Source organism: Carya illinoinensis, chromosome 5 (assembly GCF_018687715.1).
Source record: "Carya illinoinensis cultivar Pawnee chromosome 5, C.illinoinensisPawnee_v1, whole genome shotgun sequence".
In the NCBI taxonomy this organism is placed as follows: domain Eukaryota; kingdom Viridiplantae; phylum Streptophyta; class Magnoliopsida; order Fagales; family Juglandaceae; genus Carya; species Carya illinoinensis.
In genome coordinates, this window is record NC_056756.1 from 3,840,634 (window position 1) to 3,862,858 (window position 22,225).

At 38.2% G+C, this 22,225-nt stretch overlaps 1 protein-coding gene across 8 annotated transcripts; it reads left to right on the top strand.

The window, feature by feature from the left end:
- Positions 1–718: 718 nt before the first annotated feature.
- On the top strand, positions 719–21,608 carry LOC122309706 (serine/arginine-rich splicing factor SC35-like). 8 transcript variants are annotated; one of them, XM_043123284.1, is made up of 11 exons: positions 719–981; positions 1,096–1,174; positions 1,503–1,627; positions 1,738–1,804; positions 2,500–2,559; positions 19,639–19,848; positions 19,960–20,171; positions 20,268–20,347; positions 20,657–20,870; positions 20,996–21,178; positions 21,282–21,608. In XM_043123284.1, exons 1-7 carry the CDS (start codon positions 906–908, stop codon positions 20,138–20,140), a joined length of 798 nt encoding a protein of 265 aa, XP_042979218.1. In that variant the 5' UTR covers positions 719–905; the 3' UTR covers positions 20,141–20,171; positions 20,268–20,347; positions 20,657–20,870; positions 20,996–21,178; positions 21,282–21,608. The 8 variants fall into 8 exon arrangements, with proteins under 8 accessions (XP_042979218.1, XP_042979215.1, XP_042979219.1 ...); XM_043123281.1 differs by having other exon boundaries at positions 20,996–21,608; XM_043123285.1 differs by having other exon boundaries at positions 20,666–20,870; positions 20,996–21,608.
- The last annotated feature ends 617 nt before the right edge of the window (positions 21,609–22,225 follow it).

Genomic DNA, 22,225 nt, shown 5'->3' on the forward strand with positions numbered 1-22,225 from the left:
TTTTATGAAAAATGATAATTGGAGATCAGGGTGAATAATGTTAACTTTTGAGAGAACAAGAGATTTTAGAGAGAATAATAAAATCTGTATTTATTAATATGAATTAATAAAAATTTTGAATTTTCTTAATATTTTGTAGAATATGATGCTAGTTTGAGAAGAGAAATGTATCAAGTAATTTTTAAGAATCAGATAGGTGCTAGATTTCATATTGAATATGAAGCCTTTTTTTTTTTTCATATTCATCTCAAATAAAGTCTTCAGATTTTTATTTCAAAAAATGATTATCCATCCTCTTAATGTATTATTCATCATTTTTTTTTTATTTTTTAAAATAAAATAAAATAAAATTATGAAATAAGAATATGCCAATAAATTTTATCTTTTTCTCAAAAATATTACGTTTCTAACCCGTCAAATTTATGTCAAATGGTGGAAATCATATGATTATATTTTAAAAATGTTTTTAAAAATTAACAAAATATAATATAATTGTTTAATATTAATTTATTTTAAAATTGATAAAATTAAATTATTTATTATATTTTAAATAAAAAAATTAATTTTGTGTAACTAAATCAATACAATTATGATTATTTTAATTTATTCATATGTTATAAAATAGATAATAATGTTGAGAATTTTGTTTTTGAAAAAGGTTGGGAAAAAATAAGGGCAGCCATCGTAATTTAAGATAAACTGACGGCCATTCTTGCAGTCAGCTGCCCGAATCAACAATAGCTCACTCTCTGTAAGATAAATGCGGACGGATAGTTGAGTCCGAAACAATCGTGATTTTTCCAGCAAGTTCTATCCTCAGTCCTCACCACAAACCCTAACCCTAATTCTGAAGTCCCGACTCCCCCCTTCCCCCCGCGCGTCTCTCTTAGCCCCTCGAGCCAAAAATGTCGCACTTCGGAAGAACAGGCCCTCCGGACATTACCGACACTTACTCACTCCTTGTCCTCAACATTTCCTTCCGTGAGCCTTCTCTCTCTAGAAGATTCATTTATTTCTTAATTTTTGGGAGCTTAAAAAAATGGGCACTAATGGTTATCTTGCACATTGTTCTTATTGTTTGGATTTGGGTTTTAGGTACGACTGCGGATGATCTATTCCCGTATTTTGATAAATACGGCAAGGTCGTGGATATCTTCATCCCTAGAAATCGAAGGTACGGCTACTTTTACTGATTGAAACAAATAATTCTTCATTCATGTGGATTATGAGCGACACTTATTATTTTTTGCATTAAACATATTATTTTGTCAGTTACTTTTTTTTAAGCTTTTGTTTGTATGTTGAAAATTTAGTTTATAAATTAGGAATACATCCATCATAGATTTTATTTTGCAGTGTTGTTCTATTTCATTTAGATTTGTTTTGGTCAGTTAATTGGGAGTTAAATATTTCTAGTCTCTCTTGCTCTCCTATGAGGAATTAGGGTTTTTTTAAAATCCTTTGGCTTCTCTGTAATTTTGGTACTGTTTTTTGCGGTTTAGGACTGGTGACTCAAGGGGCTTTGCATTTGTGCGGTACAAGTATGCTGATGAGGCACAAAAGGCAGTGGATAGGCTTGATGGTTGGTGTCACTCTGTCTCCCCCGTCTGTCTCTCTCTTAATGAACGTATTGTATCCTTGTACATCCACACTATATATTCTGTTCACTATTGTTTTTTCCAATTTGTTAATTCGTTGCTTGCTCCTTTGACAAATTGGTTTTCACTTCTATTTTAGGAAAAGTTGTTGATGGTCGAGAGATAACAGTTCAATTTGCTAAGTATGGGCCAAACGCAGAGAGGATGTAAGTTTTAGAATTTTTTGAGCATTTTTATAATGGTGGGTTTTTTCCCCCTAGTCATTGTTGTGGTGTTGAATTTGTTATTATAATCTAATGGAAAATATAGGGAGGATATTCATAAGAACAATGATACTCTTCATCTTGGATTTTCATTTGAATGGAAATCCACTTAAAATGCATTACATCAGAAGGTGTGATTGGGGATGACAAACCATGATGAAGAAGAATATTTCTCTATCAATATTTCTACCAAGAAAACCTTTTTCTTGTCTATTACTACTACTATTATTGAATTTTTTGAAATGATGTTGTCCATAACAAATTATGCTACTTTTGTTGAATTCTTAGATGAAAGAATATTTTTCCACCCTTTTGAACAATAGAGTGCCTTGACTACTTCTAGGTGATGCCTTTCTTGGCTAAATAGGTGCATATAGGTTGAAGTCTTAAGTTTGATTTGGATGTACTCATTCCCTCCCCCTTCTTCCTTTCTAAATGTTTAGTGCTTTCTTACTAGTTATAAATTTTTCTCCTCGATTGGACAGCACACATTGATTCAATATAACAGTCATTATATTCTTTTTTGAATAATGTACTTGAATCCAGCGAAATGATTGTGTGTGTGTTGATGTTGCATGTGGGAATCCTAGATTTCTTAGATTGTTGGATATTCAGTCAGTATCTTATTTCTATCACAGTGACAAAGGGAGGATTATCGAACCGTCCTCAAGGTCAAGAAGTCGCAGTCCTCGTAGGAGGTAACCTTTTTTTCTTCTTGGTTCTGTAGAACATTTTTTATGCATACTGAAAAGAAGTTCTATCGATTTTTTTGGTTTCTACAGTGTTTAGATTGTGATAATGTATTGTGCTCTTAACATCTTAGAGAAAAATTCCTTTTATATACTCGTCTTTACATACTTGTCTTTCCGACTTGCTGCTTTGCATGCAGGAGGATATCGTGTAATAATTAGGAATAAATTCCTAGATCGTCTCCTTAGGGAAAAGTTGCTTAAAATTAAACTTGTTGAAAAAATGTGAAAAACTTCACAAAGAGAAAACAATAGGATGATATGTACAATGGATGGAAGAGGTTACTAGTCATGGACTAGATTCATATTTTTAAATGTTTGTTTGTCGGATTGAAATGTAAATGACTAACAAATTAAATTCAGAGATTAATAAAACTAAATTAAGAACTAAACTAGATTAGAAAATAATTGACAAAACATGCATTGAAAATTGAAAATGCATAAAATCAATATTCTAGGGTTTATCATTGTATTACAAATTCTCAATTTAAACCATAACAATTGTAATTACTATTAAAATGAAAGCTTAATGAAACAATAAAAATTAATAACATGAAATAAGTAAACAACAATTAAATTACCCAACTAAAACAAAAACAAAAGCTCTCTACCAAAACCTTCTTAGTACACTTAATTAAAAACTTCTAAAACAATTTCTAATACTTAATGAAGCTTCTTCTAAACAGAAAATAAATTAAGAAAACAAAAACTGAAACTTACTGCTCCTTCTAAACAGAAAATAAATTAAGAAAACAAAAACTAAAACTGTGTCCGAAAACTCCTACACCGTGGTGCTATGCTTCTTCTAAACAGAAGATAAAATAAGAAAAGAAACTCCAAACGATGGCTGCTGCTTCCAGCTTCTAAAAATGGAAGGAAAATAGGTAAAAACTAAACTAAAAACTGCTGCTCAGCGTCTCAACAGAAGGAAAAAATAAACAACTAAAGCTCTGCCCGAGAAAACAACTCAAACTCCTACTGCTCTCTAACAGAAACCAAAAGAAGCAAAGTGAATAAAATCCAAAACCAGCCGCTTCCATCTAAACGAAAAGTAAACAACAACAAGAAAAAAAAAACATATTAAGCCGCTCAAGGTCTGGAACCAAAAGAAAAAGAAGTAAAACTATGAACTGTCAAAATAAATGAAAAAAAACCAGCTGCCTCCGTCTTCTAAAGAAAACAAGTAAACAAGTCAAAAACTAAAACTCCTCCCTTTTCTTTTTTTTCGAAAACAACTGCTGCTGCTTCTTTTATAGCCGTGTGTTGCTGTGTTCATTGCATGTGTAATGTGGTTGCATTGTGAGTTTCTTTCTTGCTGCAGCAGCTTCCCAGTCCAAGCCGAAAAAGAAGTTTCCTTTCTCAAATTAAACCAATCGGTTCTTCTCCACTCTACCAAACCGACCCCACTTATCACTTCTTCAATCTCGGCTGCACCAAGCCTTACGTAATCAAATTAATACTTTTAATAAAATTCCAGCACCATTGGTTGACTACACGGTTGCTCACCCACTCTCCTTCAATCACGACACAACATATAATTCTGTCCCCTTCGACTTGATGAGCACTTCAGCTGGTTCCTTTCACTTCTACTTCTCCCTTTTCTTTAATGACAGCTAACAACTCCCCAACCGGTATTACTCTCCCTCAAAAACTCTTCAATGTCAAATACCACCAGCCGCCCCTCTCTTGACTCAAACGAAAAATAATTTTCTTCTCCTGTGCCTCTTTCCGTGAAGTGCCAGCCTGCCAGCCAAGAAAGTCCTCCACCTCCACGAAAAAGTAAAAGCACCGAATGATGTTGTTCCTGCTGTCATGCATGTGTGAGTGCTGCAGCAGCTTCCGAGTGTGGTTTGTTGAGTGCTGCATGTTTGCCGAAAGCTTCTTCACCATCATCCTCTATCTTTCTTCCAACTCAATATCACCACCTACACTGCATCATGCACATATGGTTGTCACTTGTTCACAAACAATAAAAATAACACTCAAAAAATAAATTAAAAGAAAAATAGATTATCATAAATAAACTATATATGTGAGGAAATGTTGTCCCATTAAATCATAGTTATAAAATTAAGCATAAACATGATATTAATCAATTAAAAATCGCAACTCGTATTTATGCTTATTAACTATTTTTTCATTTAAAACCAATAATAGTGTCATGAAGAATTTAAAAAACATTGGTTTTAAATAGCTAAAATATGCAATATTTCAGCTCAATCACACCCCCCAACTAGCATTTTGCTAATCCTTGAGCAAAATAGTGAAAATTAATTGAGATGAATATTGTATAAAGCTCGAAATTCAAACAAAAACAATCAAACATAATTCTGAATTCTCACAAAAAATTGATTCGTGACTACTCAACACCATGAGTTGTATCCACAAGGAAAGTCTCAGTAATTGTTCACATAGAATTGGGGCAAATGTCTTAGAACTCAGATATGTGTGTGTGGCTAAACTTCTGTATGTTCCTCACTAATAAACATGATTTATCATAGGATTTTTCAACCTTAAGATTAATCATTATTGATTCTAACTACCTCAAAGCCTAAGGAACTAGCAGTTTTCACGCCAACTCTGTTTAAAGGTTGATCATTCAACCCCCAAAGTTTTGGGTAACTGTTTCTAGCCCTTTATTTAGGAAAACTTACACGATTTTTTTTCGTTTTCTTTTCGTTTTCTTTTCTTTTTTTTTTTTTTTTTTTTTTTTTTTATATATAAGGCTCGGTAGTCCTGCAGTTTACTTCTCCTGTTTTAAATCAATGAACATTAATGAGGAACACTACAAGTGTAAGCATGTGCAAAATGTTCTTTCAAAACTTACCCTTCATTCTATATAAATTATACTAATTCTCATTTTTGTAAATATCGCATCCCGGTGTTTCAAGTCACTCCTCAACAAAATATGAGGCATCATAAGTTATGTTTTATGCTTAAGGTTGAAAATAAATTTTCACAAAATAATTCCGCTCAACTATTCCACCAAGATACACAAATCTAACAAACATGCTAGAAGTGTGTGTTAATCGTTTATGCACTTCACAATTTTTTTTTTTTTTTTTTAACACATTTTTAACAGAAAACCCTCCCTCCAACTAAATATGACATTGTCCTCAATGTTCAGCAATGAATATTCGATGATGTATGTTATACAGATATGAATTTGAGCAAGATAAACACTGTAGAACATATATTGAGACGAAAATGATTAAACAGAGAGGAAAAAATTCACCTTAGATATTTGAGAGTACTCAAGGAGTAGATTTCTGTCAAAGTTAAAAATACAAAAAGCAAAAAAAAGAAAAACAAAACAAACAATGCAAAAACAAGCAAGCAAGTAAAGTAATTTTTTTTTTTTTTTTTTTTTTTTACTTTTACATAAACTTGAGGTTTTTAGCCTCAAGTTTGAGACGCTCATGTTCTTCATACAACATCAGGTCATCCTTAGCCATGGGAACTGGCAAGCGGAATGAAGAATCTAAAAGAGACTTCAACTGTCTATTCTTCTGCCGTTCGATTCCTTCCCTTATGTGAGCCTCCTGAGAAATTCGTTGAAGTACAACAACTTGTTCTTTAAGCCTTTCAACCTCATTGTTTTTGGCTTGTATCCGCTGGGAAAAAGCAACAATGGAGGATGAGTAGCGAGTCCCAAGACTCACCAGGTCGTAGATAGCATCTGAGTCCGACCTATTAGCCATACTATTATTTTCTAGTTGCAACACGGCACTAATGGTAGCTGCTGAAAGAACAGGAGGTTGAGATGTAGAAGGCCTCATGGATTGATCTAGAGGAGTGCTAGAGGAATGAGCCATTGACAGAAGAATGGAAGGCTTAGAACAAGAATGTTGAAAGAATGCAGATGAGTTTATAGAGATGAGAATGAAAACTTGATGCGGATTTGATGAAGTTCAGGACTGATTTTATAGAGATAGCGCAAAGAACCAGACGAGCTATCATCCAAGTCAAAAAGTAATGTGATTTCGGTGAAATGACAACTCGGAGCCTCAAATCCCGTTTTTCAACATCATTTGATATATTTTTTTTTTTTTTTCAAATCTCCATCTGCTCCTTGTCAGATCACGGACGAATCCAACTATTTTTTAACTTTCACATCTCCAGCCGCTCTTGTTAGATCACTGACGGATCCAACTATTTAACTTTCAACTCTCTACAGTGTCTACTAACGCACTGTTTTCTTCAGTCCACTCCCCCCAACTAGTGAGACATAGTCTTTATTGAATCGAACGAAAGAAAACAAAGTGCACAGATCTCAACAAGCAAAACAAACAATCAACATGAAATATAAAATCAAAGCAAACAAACAAATAAAAACAAAACAAATAAAGAAAACTGTAAAGAAGGAAAAACAAATCAAGACACTTCCCTTGGATTTACAATGTACGGCCCACTCCATCGGGATTTGCAAAATTTTTGAAACTGTTTTCTTTGCTCGGAGAGAAACTGACGTTTATTTTGGGTGGACCATTCAGAAGGTATTCGCTCAGTCTCTTGAAATGGTAAAGAAGAATCTGCAAAACAATCAAAAAATTTAAATCATCTTCATTATCAGAGAAAGGAGAATTTGAGCAAATAAACTTTGTTGGTGTCAAACTCTCCACAGCATTCAAATCAGGTGCCATGTTCCCAAAGGTAAGTTTCACAACTTCACTTTTGCCAGCTGCCAATCTCTGAGGATAGGGTACCACAGGTTGGTATCCCTTACTAGTTTCAGCATCTGCACTCACAGGCTTCTTCTGTTCTGGTCTCGCTACCTCTGGTTCTTTTTCAGCTTCATCCGTTTCTGCTGCATCTTTAGGCGTAGGAGCAATTACCTCTGAACTTCATCAAATCCGCATCAAGTTTTCATTCTCATCTCTATAAACTCATCTGCATTCTTTCAACTTTCTCATTTTTAAGCTTTCTAGTCTTCTGTCAATGGCTCATTCTTCAAGCATTCCTCTAGATCAATCCATGAGGCCTTCTGCATCCCAACCTCCTGTTCTTTCTGCAGCCACCATTAGTGCCATGTTACAACTAGAAAATAATAGTATGGCTAATAGGTCGGACTCAGATGCTATCTACGACCTGGTGAGTCTTGGGACTCGCTACTCATCCTCCATTGTTGCTTTTTCCCAAAGGGTACAAGCCAAAAACAATGAGGTTGAAAGGCTGAAAGAACAAATCGTTGTACTTCAACGAATTTCTCAAGAGGCTCACATAAGGGAAGGAATCGAACGGCAGAAGAATAGACATTTGAAGTCTCTTTTAGATTCTTCATTCCGCTTGCCAGCTCCCATGGCTAAGGATGACCTGATGCTGTATGAAGAGCATAAGCGTCTCAAACTTGAGGCTAAAAACCTCAAGTTTATGTAAAAAAAAAAAAAAAAAAAAAAATTCTTTTACTTGCTTGCTTGTTTTTGCATTGTTTGTTTTGTTTTTCTTTCTTTTGCTTTTTGTATTTTTAACTTTGACAGAAATCTACTCCTTGTGTACGCTTGAATATCTCAGGTGAATTTGTTTCCTCTCTGTTTAATCATTTCGTCTCAATATATGTTCTACAGTGTTTATCTTGCTCAAATTCATGTCTGTATAACATACATCATCGAATATTCATTGCTGAACATTGAGGACAATGTCACATTTAGTTGGGGGGAGGGTTTTCTATTAAAAATGTGTTAAAAAAAATAATAATAATAAAAAAAATAAATAAATAAATAAAATAAAAAAATTGTGAAGTGCATAAACAATTAACACACACTTCTGGCATTTTTGTGAAATTTGAGTATCTTGGTGGAGTAGTTGAGCGAAATTATTTTGTGAAGATTTTTTTTCAACCTTAAGCATAGAACATGACTTATGATGCCTCATATTTTGTTGATGAGTGACTTGAAATACCGGGATGCGATATTTACAAAAATGAGAATTAGTATGATTTATATAGAATAAAGGGCAAGTTTTGAAAGAACATTTTACACATGCTTATACTTGTAGTGTTCCTCATTAATGTTCATTGATTTAAAACAGGAGAAGTAAACTGCAGGACTACCGAGCCTTACAAAAAAAAAAAAAAAAAAAAGAAGAAAAGAAAAGAAAAGAAAAGAAAATATCGTGTAAGTTTTCCTAAATAAATGGCTAGAAACAGTTACCCAAAACTTTGGGGGTTGAATGATCAACCTTTAAACAGAGTTGGCGTGAAAACTGCTAGTCCCTTAGGCTTTGAGGTAGTTAGAATCAATAATGATTAATCTTAAGGTTGAAAAATCCTATGATAAATCATGTTTATTAGTGAGGAATATACAGAAGTTTAGCCACACACACATATTCGAGTTCTGATACATTTGCCCCAATTCTATGTGAACAATTGTTGAGACTTTCCTTGTAGATACAACTCCTGGTGTTGAGTAGTCATGAATCAATTTTTTGTGAGAATTCAGAATTATGTTTGATTGTTTTTGTTTGAATTTCGAACTTTATGCAATGTTCATCTCAATTAATTTTCACTATTTTGCTCAAGGATTAGCAAAATGCTAGTTGGGGGGTGTGATTGAGCTGAAATATTGCATGTTTTAGTTATTAAAAACCAATGTATTTTAAATTCTTCATGACATTATTATTGGTTTTAAATGAAAAAAAATTGTTAATAAGCATAAATATGAGTTGCGATTTTTAATTGATTAATATCATGTTTATGTTTAATTTTATAACTATGATTTAATGGGACAATATTTCCTCACATATATAGTTTATTTGTGATAATCTATTTTTCTTTTAATTTATTTATTTTTAGTGTTATTTTTATTTTCAGTTCAAATAAATCCAATTGGAACTGTTGACGATGAAGAGAAAGAAATAAGAGATGCGACTTACGGGCCAACTCTTCATCTGTCTTGTTGTTCTCAATCGGTTAGGATTATTCGAATAAGAGCTTAACAGGTTGTTAACAAAGTCGCTTAAAGTAGCAGCAGATGAAGCAGAAGCAGAAGATCACTCGGACAGAAAGAACACCACATGGACCAGCTCACATACAGCAGACCACTCGGACAGCCAACAGCACCACTCACACGACGCAACCACTCACACATGCTGCAGCAAAGAAAAGTGAAAAACCAGAAAAACATTCGGACAACACCTTGCATGGGACCCAGACACATGGACAGCAACTCCACTCACACGAAGATGCACTCAACAAACCACACACATGCAGATCACTCGGCTGCTGCAGCACTCACACATGCATGACAGCATTCAAATTCGGACACATGCAGGCGTGGCTGGAAGACCTGCTCTTTTTTTATTTATTTCTTTTTCGAGTGCTATGTTAGCTGGCTACTTTTTCGTGGAGGTGGGGTTTCTTGGCTGGCAGACTTCACGGAAAGAGGCACAGGAGGGTTACTTTTTCGTTTAGTCAAGGTTCCTTTCATACTTTTCGTTCATTTGAGGGAGAGTAATACCGGTTGGGGAGTTGTTAGCTGTCATTAAAGAAAAGGGAAAAGTAGAAGTGCTGAAATCATTAAAGAAAAGAAAGGAACCAGCCGAAGTGCTCATCAAGTCGAAGGGGACAGAATTATATGTTGTGCCGTGATTAAAGGAGAGTGGGTGAGCAACCGTGTAGTCAACTAATGGTGCTGGAATTTTATTAAAAGTATTAATTTGATGGTGCAGCCGAGATTGAAGAAGTGATAAGTGGGGTCAGTTTGGTAGAGTGGAGGGATTGGTTTAACTGAAAGGAAAGGGCATTCTCTTTTTCGGCTTGGACTGGATAGCTGGACAGCAGGGGACGGACGAGCAGCAAAGCAGGGGTAGGCAGCAGCAGAATTTGGAGGGGGAGTCATTCTTCTTTTTCGGCTTGGACTGGGAAGCTACTGCAGCAAGAAAGAAACTCACAATGCAACCACATTACACATGCAATGAACACAGCAAACACACGGCTATAAAAGAAGCAGCAACAGTTGTTTTCGAGGAGAGGAGTTTTAGTTTTTAAAACTTGTTTTTATTTTCATTTAGAAGCTAGAACCAAGCAGCAGAATTTTATTTGATCTACTTTCTTTTTCGTTTTAGTTTCAAGCAGCTGGGTTTTTGGTTTTCCATTTTACTTCCTCTTCTTTCCGAACAGAACAAGTTTATTCCTTACAATTCCTGTTTTTATTTAATTTCAGTTTAATGTCTTTTATTTTTCCTTTCACCTTTAATTTCTGTCTATTTAAATTACTGTCATTTATTTCTCCTTGCACCTTTAATTCCTCTATTTAAATTAATGTCATTTATTTTTCTTTCTCCTTTAAATTTCAGTCTATTAATTTCAGCAATTTTAATTTACTTTCTTGCATTTTAATTCCTTACATTTCATCGCTGCACTTAAAACCAACAAACATGAATCTGGTTCACGACCAGTAAATTTTGATTTTCATTGCACTTTTCCATCCATTGTACATATCATCCTCTTATTTTCTCTTTGTGAAGTTTTTCACATTTTTTTAAACAAGTTTAATTTTAAGCAACTTTCCCTGAGGAGACGATCTAGGAATTTAGTCCTAATTATTACACGACATCCTCCTGCACTTGGGATAGCATTAGTGCTAGGAACCCCCGACCGCTCACTCGAGAATCGAGTGATATTGAAATCACCCCCTATACACCACGATATATCCCACCAACTGCAAAGGCCAGCTATCTCATCCCAAAGAAATTTCCTGCTACCATCAAAATTAGGCCCATAAACACCTGCAAAATCCCAACGAAATCCATCATCCACACTAGAGAACGAGCAGGCTATTGAGAATTCCCCAACATATTCATCTACGAGATTAAGTGCTCTTTTGTCCCACAACACCAGAATACCCCCTGAAGCACCCTTAGAGGTGAGAGTGGTCCATCCCGCATACGAACAATGCCACAAACTTCTAATGATGCTTCTATCAATACGTTTTAGTTTCGTTTCCTGAAAACAAATAACATCCGCCTTCCATTCCCGCAAAAGGTTCCTGATTGTGAGACGTTTTTTCGGATCATTTAAGCCCCGAACATTCCAGGCTAGAATCTTTGACTTCATGGATCACTAAGATTCACCCTATCCTTAAACCTGCCCCTACACGTGCTGCCCTCCCTTGCATCATAATTTATGGAACAGGCCAATCTTTTAAGTTCTCTGTCTTTCTTAACAACAGATTTAACCAAAGAAGGCTGACCTGCGCTTATGGCAATGAGTAAAGCTTGCAACTGATCCTCAAAGCCTTCGCAGGATATGCCCAAGCAAAGCCGCATGTCGTTCACCTTCTTGAGTACCCAATCCGATTGTAAATCAGACGAAGAACCTTCTGGTGGCAAAGAGCAAAGTGGGCTAGGTAGCTCCTCGGATTCATCTGGTACAGTAGACAAAAAGTCAGCCCCAAACTCTTTACACACTAGCTGTAGCTCCTCAGATCCTATGTCTGAAGACCCCCCCTTCGAAGAAGAGGCGTCCACCTCATCCACCACCGTGCACAATACCCGGGACAAGGTCTCAGAGAGACCTAAAGAGAGCTTCGGGAATTACTCCCGTGCCAAGGTCAGGCGTGGACGAGGGCCCCGTCCCCTTGGATCTGGTCGCCACGATCCGAAATTGCTCCGGAGTGCCACGTATGGCTTCGTCTGAGGCCACCGGCCCGTTCCGTGGCTGCCGCAAGGTGAAGGCCTGAGGGGCGTTATCCATGGACAACACGTGAGTATTTTCCGGCGAAAACAGTGAAGAATGAAGTTCCGTACCCACGTTGGAAGGTTCGCCGGTGTCCGGCGAGGCGTTCTGCGACGGTGGGTGGTCGGCCTGAGATGCCGCCGGTATGGGAGCGTTTGAGAGAACCGGGTCAACGGCTGCTTCGTGTCTGTGGAAGGGGTCCAAAGACCCGAGGCTGAGGACAGTTGTCTACCTCAATTGGAACTAGCCCACCCTCGTGAAAGGCTCCGTGGACAAGGCCTTGTGACCCGCAACTAGGGCTTGTGGCCCGTTGGCTAGCAGCCTGCAAATGGGGCCTTGAGGCCCGATATAGAGGGCAGACAGGTTCCCTCTGTCCTTCAGTCTCCTCTATATACCCTGGTCTTCCCGATAAAACCTGCAAGTCCTTCTCAGCACCATGCTTTCCTCCCAGTTCAACCACCCTACCGTGTCCCATCACCATGTTCAAACCCAGATCCACCTTTTTTACTAAGAAGGAAACCTCTTCTAAGACCCCTGAAAGCTGAGCTCTGACAGCCCATAAAATACCTTCTACATCCCCTAGATTTGTGCACACATCAGAAGACCCCCCACCAACCGTTGGGTAGGAGGGACGTTTTGGCGAGGAGCCAGCCAAGACCGATGCATAGGTTGCTGAAATGCTTGGTTCCAGATTTGGACTAGCGGTCCCTGCCTTGTCTGCCAAGACCGCAGACTCTGCTACCTTCCTAAGGTGATAAGCAAAACCCTCCGCCTTTGCTTTTCCACTCTTTGTCAAAAGCGGCTCCCCCGCCTTTGCTCAGATCATTTTCCCATTCTCCTAGACTGTGGGGGTATTCAAGAAGGACGCCGCTACTTTAAATTCGAGAACATGTGGTTAAAGACAGATGGGTTCATTGAGAAAGTTAGGGTGTGGTGGGCATCTTATCAGTTCACAGGCAATCCTAGCTTTATACTCGCTGGGAAACTAAAAGCTTTGAAAAATGATCTAAGAATATGGAATCTGGAAGTCTTCGGGAACATTAATGACCAGCGAAACAAACTCTTTGTGGAATTACAACTCTTTGATGAAAAAGAAGTAGAAAGAAGTTTATCAGAAGATGATAGGGCAAGGAAATTGACTGTTGAGGCTGAACTGGAAAAAGTTACTGCTATGGAGGAGATTATGTGGAGACAAAAATCACGGGCCCTTTGGCTGAAGGAAGGGGATAGGAACACAAAGTTTTTTCATAGGGTTGCAAATTCTCATCGAAGAAATAATGCTATAGAGGTCCTCCATGCGGATGGCAGAGTCTTACTGGGCAGAGACGTCATCAAGGAGCATATCGTCCATTATTATGAGAAGCTTTTGACAGAGCAATACTCTTGGAGGCCCAAGGTTGACGGGCTGGCTTTCGATGCCATTGACCACTCAAGTGCGGCTTGGTTGGAGAGGCCTTTTGATGAAAGCAAGGTTCTTGGAGTGCTAAAAGGTATGAATAAAGATAAAGCTCCAGGACCTGATGGTTTTTCTATGGCTTTCTTTTATGCTTGCTGGGATGTTGTCAAGGAGGATCTTATGAAGGTCTTTATTGAATTTCATTCTCTCACGAAATTCGAGAAAAGTCTCAATGCTTCTTTCATCGCTCTCATTCCCAAGAGGGTAGGGTCGGTGGAAGTGAAAGATTTCCGTCCCATAAGCCTGATAAGTGGGGTCTACAAAATCATTTCCAAAGTTTTAGCGAAGCGGTTGAGTGAAGTCTTGGGGAAGATCGTCTTGAGGTCCCAAAACGCTTTTGTAAAAGGAAGGCAAATTCTTGACTCAGCCCTTATCGCAAATGAGTGCCTAGAGAGTAGAATCCGATCCGACATTCCAGGTATCCTATGTAAACTAGACATGGAAAAGGCTTTTGATCATGTGAATTGGGATTTTTTGTTGTACATTCTTGGTAAGTACGGCTTTGGGGCACGATGGTGTCAGTGGATAAAGCACTGTATCACAACAGTCAGGTTCTCTGTTTTGGTCAATGGCACACCTGAAGGCTTTTTCAACAGTTCTCGGGGTTTGAGACAAGGGGACCCTCTCTCCCCGCTTTTATTTATTCTGGTCATGGATGTGCTAAGTGGAATGCTGGGAAGGGCGGTGGAAAGGGGTTTTCTCTCTGGTTTCACGGTGGGTGGATCCACACACGGCAGCTTGACAGTTTCCCACCTCCTTTTCGCTGACGACACTTTGATTTTCTGTGACCCAGATCAGGAACAGTTCCGCTCCTTACGTGCACTTCTCCTATGTTTTGAAGTTGTATCAGGCCTTAAGGTGAATTTATCCAAGTCGGAAGTAGTCCCCGTGGGCTCGGTCAACAATTTAGGTGCGGTGGCAACCATCCTGGGCTGCAAGGTTTCATCCTTGCCTATGAAGTATCTTGGACTCCCTTTGGGGGCCCCTCATAAATCTAAGACAATGTGGGAAGGGATTATTGAGAAGATTGAAGGAAAACTGGCAGGGTGGAAGAGAATCTACTTATCAAAGGGGGGGAGAATCACACTTATAAAAAGTACGCTATCTAACCTTCCAACGTACTTTCTCTCTTTATTCCCTGTGCCAGCAGGGGTGGCGAATAGACTGGAGAGGATTTTTCGGGACTTCTTGTGGGGAGGTCTGGACGACACAAAGAAATTCCATTTGATCAAATGGAATAAAATATGTACTCCTCTGTCTTGTGGTGGCTTGGGCATAAGGAATTTGAGAACCTTTAATAAGGCTCTCCTAGGTAAGTGGTTATGGCGGTATCATCTTGAGGGAGACGCTCTATGGAAGAACATTTTAGAATGCAAATATGGAAGTGTGTGGGGTGGCTGGTGCACAAAGGAAGTAAGGGGAGCTTATGGTGTGGGAGTATGGAAACTTATTCGGAACGGATGGGACAACTTCCGTAGTCATTGCAGGTTTGTGGTGGGAAGGGGCACAAAATTTAGATTTTGGCATGATATTTGGTGTGGTGATGCCCCTCTAAAAAACGTTTTCCCTACCATCTACAGGATAGCGTTAGATCAGAATTCCTCAGTGGCTGACAATATGTGCCCTACCGCTGATTCTGTACATTGGTCTGTGAGATTCTCTAGAGCAGCACAGGATTGGGAGTTAGGCGCCATCACTGATTTCTATAGTGCTCTACATGACTTGAAGATTGGGGCTGGAGGGGAAGACAGACTCTTATGGACGTGCACAGGGAATAAGAAATTTTCAGTCCGTTCGCACTATAAGGCCTTATTAAATCACCCGCCAAATGCCTTCCCCTGGAAGAACATTTGGAGAAGCAAGGCTCCCCTAAAGGTTGCTTTCTTCGGGTGGGTGGCATCTCATGGTAAAATACTAACGGTGGACAAGCTAAGGAAACGTGGACTGTTCATAATGGATTGGTGTTTCATGTGCAAACACAGTGGTGAATCGGTGGACCACCTCCTCCTTCATTGCGACGCAGTTAAAGTTTTGTGGGATGAGATCCTCTCAAGGTTGGGCATTGCTTGGGTCATGCCACGAAGGGTGATCGATTTACTGTCTTGTTGGCAAAGACTAAGGGGGAATAGACAGATTGCAGCTGTATGGAAGATGGTACCTTTATGCTTAATGTGGTGCACGTGGACAGAAAGAAATGGCCGCTGTTTTGAGAATAAGGAACGCTCTCCGGATGCTTTTCGAGCTTTTTTCTTTCACACCCTACTTCTTTGGGCATCTACTATTGTTTTGAATGGAACGAGTCTACTATCCGTAGCTCTTGGATTGTAATTAGGCTCTTGCTTGTATACTCTCTGTGTATTAGGGCTTTGCCTATTTACGTGGATCAATAAAATTTATTTACTTATCAAAAAAAAAAGTTGCCAGAAAAATGTCTTGGAAAAATTGAGCGTTGAATGGTTGTGGAAGGGAGGAGAAGACAGCCTCCTGTTCATGGATTCTAGACTCTTTAGTGTTTTGAGATATATTTTGTAATGAAGATTAGTGACATTATGTCTACAAAGGATAGCCTTTTGTACATGGATTATGGATTTCCCGCTGTTTCATTGTTGGGAAAACCACCATGTATTTTTTTTCTTTGCCACAAATTATTTTATTGAGTGCGCATCTTGCATATCCAAAGCATATTGTTTGGGCAGGTTTGGTAAACATGTTTCATCCCAAAATTCTCATTTCATCATTACAACTTTTTCAAATTCCTACACAAAATATAATATACAATTCAACTTTTTCAAATCCCAATACAACTTTTTCAAATCCCAAAACAATAATAATACTTAAAAATAATATTTTAAACTTTTATCTCAACTCAAAATTCTCATCTCTACCCGCAAACCTCCCCTTAGTGTATTGTAATTTGAGGTATGTAGAAAAAACACGAGGTTAATGATCCTTTAGTACTTTAGTATAAGATGAATTGATGCCATTTGTGAAACTATCTTTTCTTGTTGAGCATGTGAAATATTTGAATTTTTTTTATAGATAAAAGAGATTTTATTGATCCACGTAACGTAAATAGGCGAAACTTGAGTACACATGAAGTATACAAGAAAGAGCCTAATTACAAACTACGTGCTACGGATAGTAGCGTAAAAGTCATTAAAACTCATTCCATTCAATACAATAGATGAGGTCCATAATAACAATGTATGAAAGAAATAGTCCCTAAAACCACCCAGGGAGCGTTCCCTATTCTCAAAATAGCGGCCGTTTCTTTTGTTCCATGTGCACCACATTAGACATAATGGTACCATCTTCCAAACAGTTGCAATCTGCTGATTACTCCTAATCCCTTGCCATCAGGAGAATAAATCTATCACACTCTTAGGCATAACCCATGCGATACCAAGTCTCGAGAGGATTTCATCCCACAATACCTTAACTACTTCGCAGTGAAGGAGAAGGTGATCGGCTGATTCAATGTTATGTTTATACAAGAAGCACCAATCCATTATGTATAGACTGCGCTTTCTTAACTTGTCTATAGTCAGTATTTTTCCATGAGAAGCCAACCAATCGAAGAAAGCAACCTTGAGAGTGGCATTGCTCCTTCAGATGCCCTTCCCAGGAAAGGTAATAAGGGAGTGGGTTGTTAAGGCCTTGTAGTATGAACAGACTGAAAATTTTTTGTTCCCTGTGCCTGTCCAGAATAATCTATCCTCCCTTCCTGCCCTTCGCTTCAGCACATATAACATGCTATAGAAATTAGTGATGTCTCCCACCTCCCAATCCTGAACATCACGAGTAAACCTCACAGACCAATGAATGGAATCAGCAGTATTGCACATATTCTCAGCCACCGAGGAGCCCTGATCAGACGCAATCCTATAGAGAGAAGGGAAACCGTTTTTCAAAGCGACATCCCCACTCCAAATATCATGCTAAAATCTGATTTGTGTGCCCCTTTCCATCACATATTTGCAGTTACCGAGGAAGTCATCCCAACCATTCCGAATAAATTTCCAAGCTCTCACTTCATACGCCCCTTACTGCCTTTGAGCACCAACTGCCCCAGATGCTCCCATATTTGACATCCAAAATATTCCTCCAAAGGGCGTCTTCCTCTTGTAAGATAACACCATAACCATTTTCCAAGAAGTGCCTTATTGAAGGTTCTCAATTTTCTTAAGGCCAACCCACTGCAGGACAAAGGGGTGCATACTTTGTCCCATCTAACCAAATGGAATTTCTTTGCATCTTCTAACCCTCCCCAAAGGAAATCACAGAAAATCTTCTCCAATCTACTACAGGCAAAGGGAATAAGGAGAGGAAGTATGTTGGCAGATTAGATAACGTACTCTTAATAAGTGTGATTCTCCCTCCTTGAGACAAGTAAATTCTCTTCCAACCCGCCAATTTGCCTTCAATTTTCTCAACGATCCTGCATTCAAATTCAAAACCTTATATTTGAATTTACAGAGCTAAGAACCTTATAATCCTTTTGCTTTAATTTAAATCTTCTTTCCTCCCTTTCATAACTTTTTTTCTGTTCATTAAAAATCAGTATCTTAGATCTTTTAAACTCCTGGAGTTCAAAACAAGTTTACACTTTTATTATAGGAATGGATAAGGATTGAGGGGAATTTTTATATTTGAGAGGACCGCGCCGAGAGAGAGAGGGAGAGGAATAAGGTGGGATTTGATCAAACAAAGAATGAAGGCAACGCTTTTCTGTTCTTCATAGTTTGAACTCTGAGCAGGTTCAAACCTAGCTCCATATCTCTTTACATCAATAAATATCTTATTACATATCATAAAAAAAAACCTAGCTCCATATCTGCTCGGTTAATGCAAATTAAAAATTATTTTCCTGACCTTTTTTATGCCCTAATAACCAATATATCTTAGTACCTGTTAGCCAACAAACTGGCCGTCTAACCAAATTGAATGAATCCATCATGGTTGTTGTCCATAATTTTCTTGCCAGTACAGATCTCATTTCCATCTCGCATCCGTACAGGTTCTATATCTTTAGTCCTGCTCATTAAAAAAAAGGATTTTGTGTTTTTAGACCTTAACAAATCTACAAACACTAAGTTTCATTCTCTACTATCCCAAATCCTAAAATCACAGTTTTTTTAACTGTAAAGCCCACCATATAATTAACGGTGGCCAGGTTTTCCCAATTTTTCCTATGCTAGGCATGGTAATTGTCATTATGTGATCTGGTTTGATATCCAAACTATATTGATTTTTTGTTTCTAATGCATCATTTCTCAGCTTTTGTGGAGTTTGGTTGGCTTTTCCTTGGCAGCTATTTGATAGTCTGAATATTTTGCAAGTCATATTTTGAGCAGCCTCTACAAAATTAAAAAGAGATGTCCTATATCTTACAGTTGCAATGAAGCCTTATCATCTAACAGTTGGCTGCATGACTTTTTAGTTGTTTGTCTGCATCTAAAGTAAGCACTCATGCTAATCAGTTGTAATGTCAAAAAATTTGTGGCCAGCTAGTTCTGTGTATCTCTACTTATTAAATCCCTTCCTGGGCTAGGTTTTCAACTCCTAAGATGCTGTATGGGCACCAGGATTAGGTGTTGGACCTTTGGAATGGGCTAGGTAGCATCTTTGTCGTACATTGTATATGGCTTCTGAGCTGTGGAATTTGTTTATGCAAACCAGTCAAAAATTAGCTTAACTAGCTATGCAGATATGTCAGCAATTTCTGAGTGAAATTTGTATCTTCAATGAAAATGGAAATCATCTCCAGTTGGCATTGCAAATATGCCTTCACCAGGCTTTCTGTTTTCGGAGGACGGGAACGCTGTTGTTGGTTCTTTTAAGCTCACGCAATCTTGCACTTTGCAAGCAAATATCTGATCACTGATTATAATCTTTTCAGATACCGGGATGACTACAGAGATCGGGGTTCCAGGAGAAGAAGCCGCAGTCGAAGTTTTGATAGATACGATCGTGATAGGTATGGGAGGGATAGGGGTTATCGCCGCCGCAGCAGGAGCCGTAGCATTAGTCCTGATTACCATAGGGCCCGAGGAAGAGGTCATTATGATGATGAGCTTCAAATCCGAAGCCGAAGCCGATCAATGGATAAGTATAAATTAGTGTTTTTTTTTTATGCTTTAGTTTTAATTGTTTATTTCAATAGTATGGACTCGTTTTGTTTTGTACTATCTTCTGCTTATTCAATCCGTTTATGTTACAGTGCCTCCCCTGATCGGCGCGGCAGGCGTAGCCCTAGTCCTCGCAGAAGTCCTTCCCCACAGAAGTCTTTGTCTCCTAGGGGTAAAAGTTCTGAAAGGCGAAGCCATGATGGACGGTCCCCAACTTCTCATAGTATTTCACCCAGGGGCCATCCTGCTGATTCTCGAAGCCAATCCCCGTGAAAGTCAGATGTTGATATGACTCATTATCTTTGTTCGTACCCACAGATAGAGAGAGATTTTGAACTTTTTTTTTATTGGTTAATGAATTAAATGATCTAACTTATTTTTCCCGACTTATCTGTTACAGGAATGATTATCCTGGTTGTTCAGAAAATTCATGGAGACATCGTTCTGCTGTTCTTATCTGAATCCTAAGGGCTAGTTTTGGTAGGACTGTGGATTTCTTTGATTTTTTACTGTTTTGTTTTTAACCTAATCCTTGTTTAGGCGTGCAATGTAAGAGGAAAAAAAAAAAAAAAAGACTATCCCTACCTGGCCATTTTCAAAATTGTGGACTTATTGTAAATTTGGTATTTCAATATTGATAGAGTTGTTATGGATGCTCTATATAGATACCTTTTTCTGTCATCCATTTGATTTTGTTGCTGCTTCTAGTGCCTCTCCATCACTCTCTCAATTTAAGCTTGTCGGTTATATTTTCTTGTTTCTTCTGATTCATCATGAGCTATTTATTAGGTTTTATAGTTATGTTCGGGGAACAATGGTGGGGGCTTGATAGACGGATGTTGAATTTTAGCTGTTGATGCTGTTCCTAAAATGTAGACGGATGGTCGTGATATTGATTGCTGGTTGCAGCAGTGTGCTGGTTTTACAAGTATGATTGTTTTAGCAGTATGCTGGTTGCCGAGAGCTATATATGTTAACTAGTTCCCTCTGGAAATCATCTTTGGTAAGATTTATATAGCCCAGCTCTTTGTTTCTGAGAAGTCATAAATCCTTCAGGATTCTGATTCTGACCTAATAATCCCTTTTGGTCTTTTTCACTGGTCTCGAAAAAAAATTTGGCCCTATTAGGGGTTCTAGTTGCTGTGATGCTCTAAAGACAAAAGTTGAACGTGTACTTAACCTCTAGCTGACGCTGCACAATGTGATGGACCAATGATTCATTTCCGTGATCTGGCTACTGAACAGAACTACAAATCTATATGTGGGTTCTTGAGTTCTGGTAAATTTTGCTAGCCGAAAAAATGAGACACGGTAACGAGTTATGTGATTTTGTTTAGGGTTATTGGTCTTTACAATGCTTAACCCGTCCTTTAAGATTATAATTTATGCTTTTTAATGTGGTGAGATGTTTTAGCACACGGGTCCATGACCGTAGCTGTGAAGTGGTTGCTGATGCCTGTTGTTCTATGATTGGCTCGTGATTAACTCTGAAGTATTAGTGACTAAACAATGCCACCTGGCCACTGCTGCCCTTTTGCTTGGTTCGGGTTGGCAATGTTACTGGCCACTGTGGCATTGATTGTAGCTACCTAGCTGTCTAGCTGTGTTGCTTGCTTGCTTGCTTGCTTGCAAAATATTTATAAATCTGGTCGAACAGATGCCTGGCATTTTGCTTTGTGCTCCTGGATTAATGGTCTCATCTCACTGCCACAAGTTTTATGCGTTAAAAATCTCTATTTTATTTGTTGTCTCATTTTTTCTCATGTCAACGTAACTTAAAACACTTGTGATATTGCAGAAGGTCACAGATTCTAGTCTTGGTATGCTACTGGTAAATATTTCTCACTTTTAAAAAAATTGAACTTATGTTCGAAAAGTACGTGTATTTTGTTCAACTCTTTTTGACGGCAGGGTGTCTAGGCACGTGGGTGGCCTGCTGGGGGATGAGGGCTCTCTTCCAGGCTACATTTCTCTCACCTGTTAGGCGGGGCCAATCTTTGATTGGACTTGTAAACACAGCCTGTATGTATACATGAAACAATAAAATTAAAGTTGGACACTTGGGTTTGGGATTGTTTGGATTGGCCTGAATTAACTCGATTGACAATGGGGCATATTCTGGTCCTAGTGACCTCTTTCCATTAAAAATAAACCTGTTGCATCAGTTCAAACTACATTTTTGGTATTGACATTCCTCAGGATATTAGAACGGTTAATTCACATTGGTCAATGGATAACTAAATGAGTCAAGATGTATTCATGATATTGACCTGTTTAATTTTGGTTGGAGTTGAGTTGACTCGTAATGTGATTTGAATCGAACTGGCACGAACCTATTTGACCTAAAAATTGATGGTC

Bases quoted from the DNA above. Each gene is read 5' to 3' on its own strand.
- LOC122309706 (XM_043123281.1), top strand. From the start codon at position 906: ATGTCGCACTTCGGAAGAACAGGCCCTCCGGACATTACCGACACTTAC. The intron at 1,805-2,499 runs GTAAGTTTTAGA...TTTCTATCACAG, and splicing joins GGGCCAAACGCAGAGAGGAT to TGACAAAGGGAGGATTATCG. The intron at 2,560-19,638 runs GTAACCTTTTTT...TAATCTTTTCAG, and splicing joins AGTCGCAGTCCTCGTAGGAG to ATACCGGGATGACTACAGAG.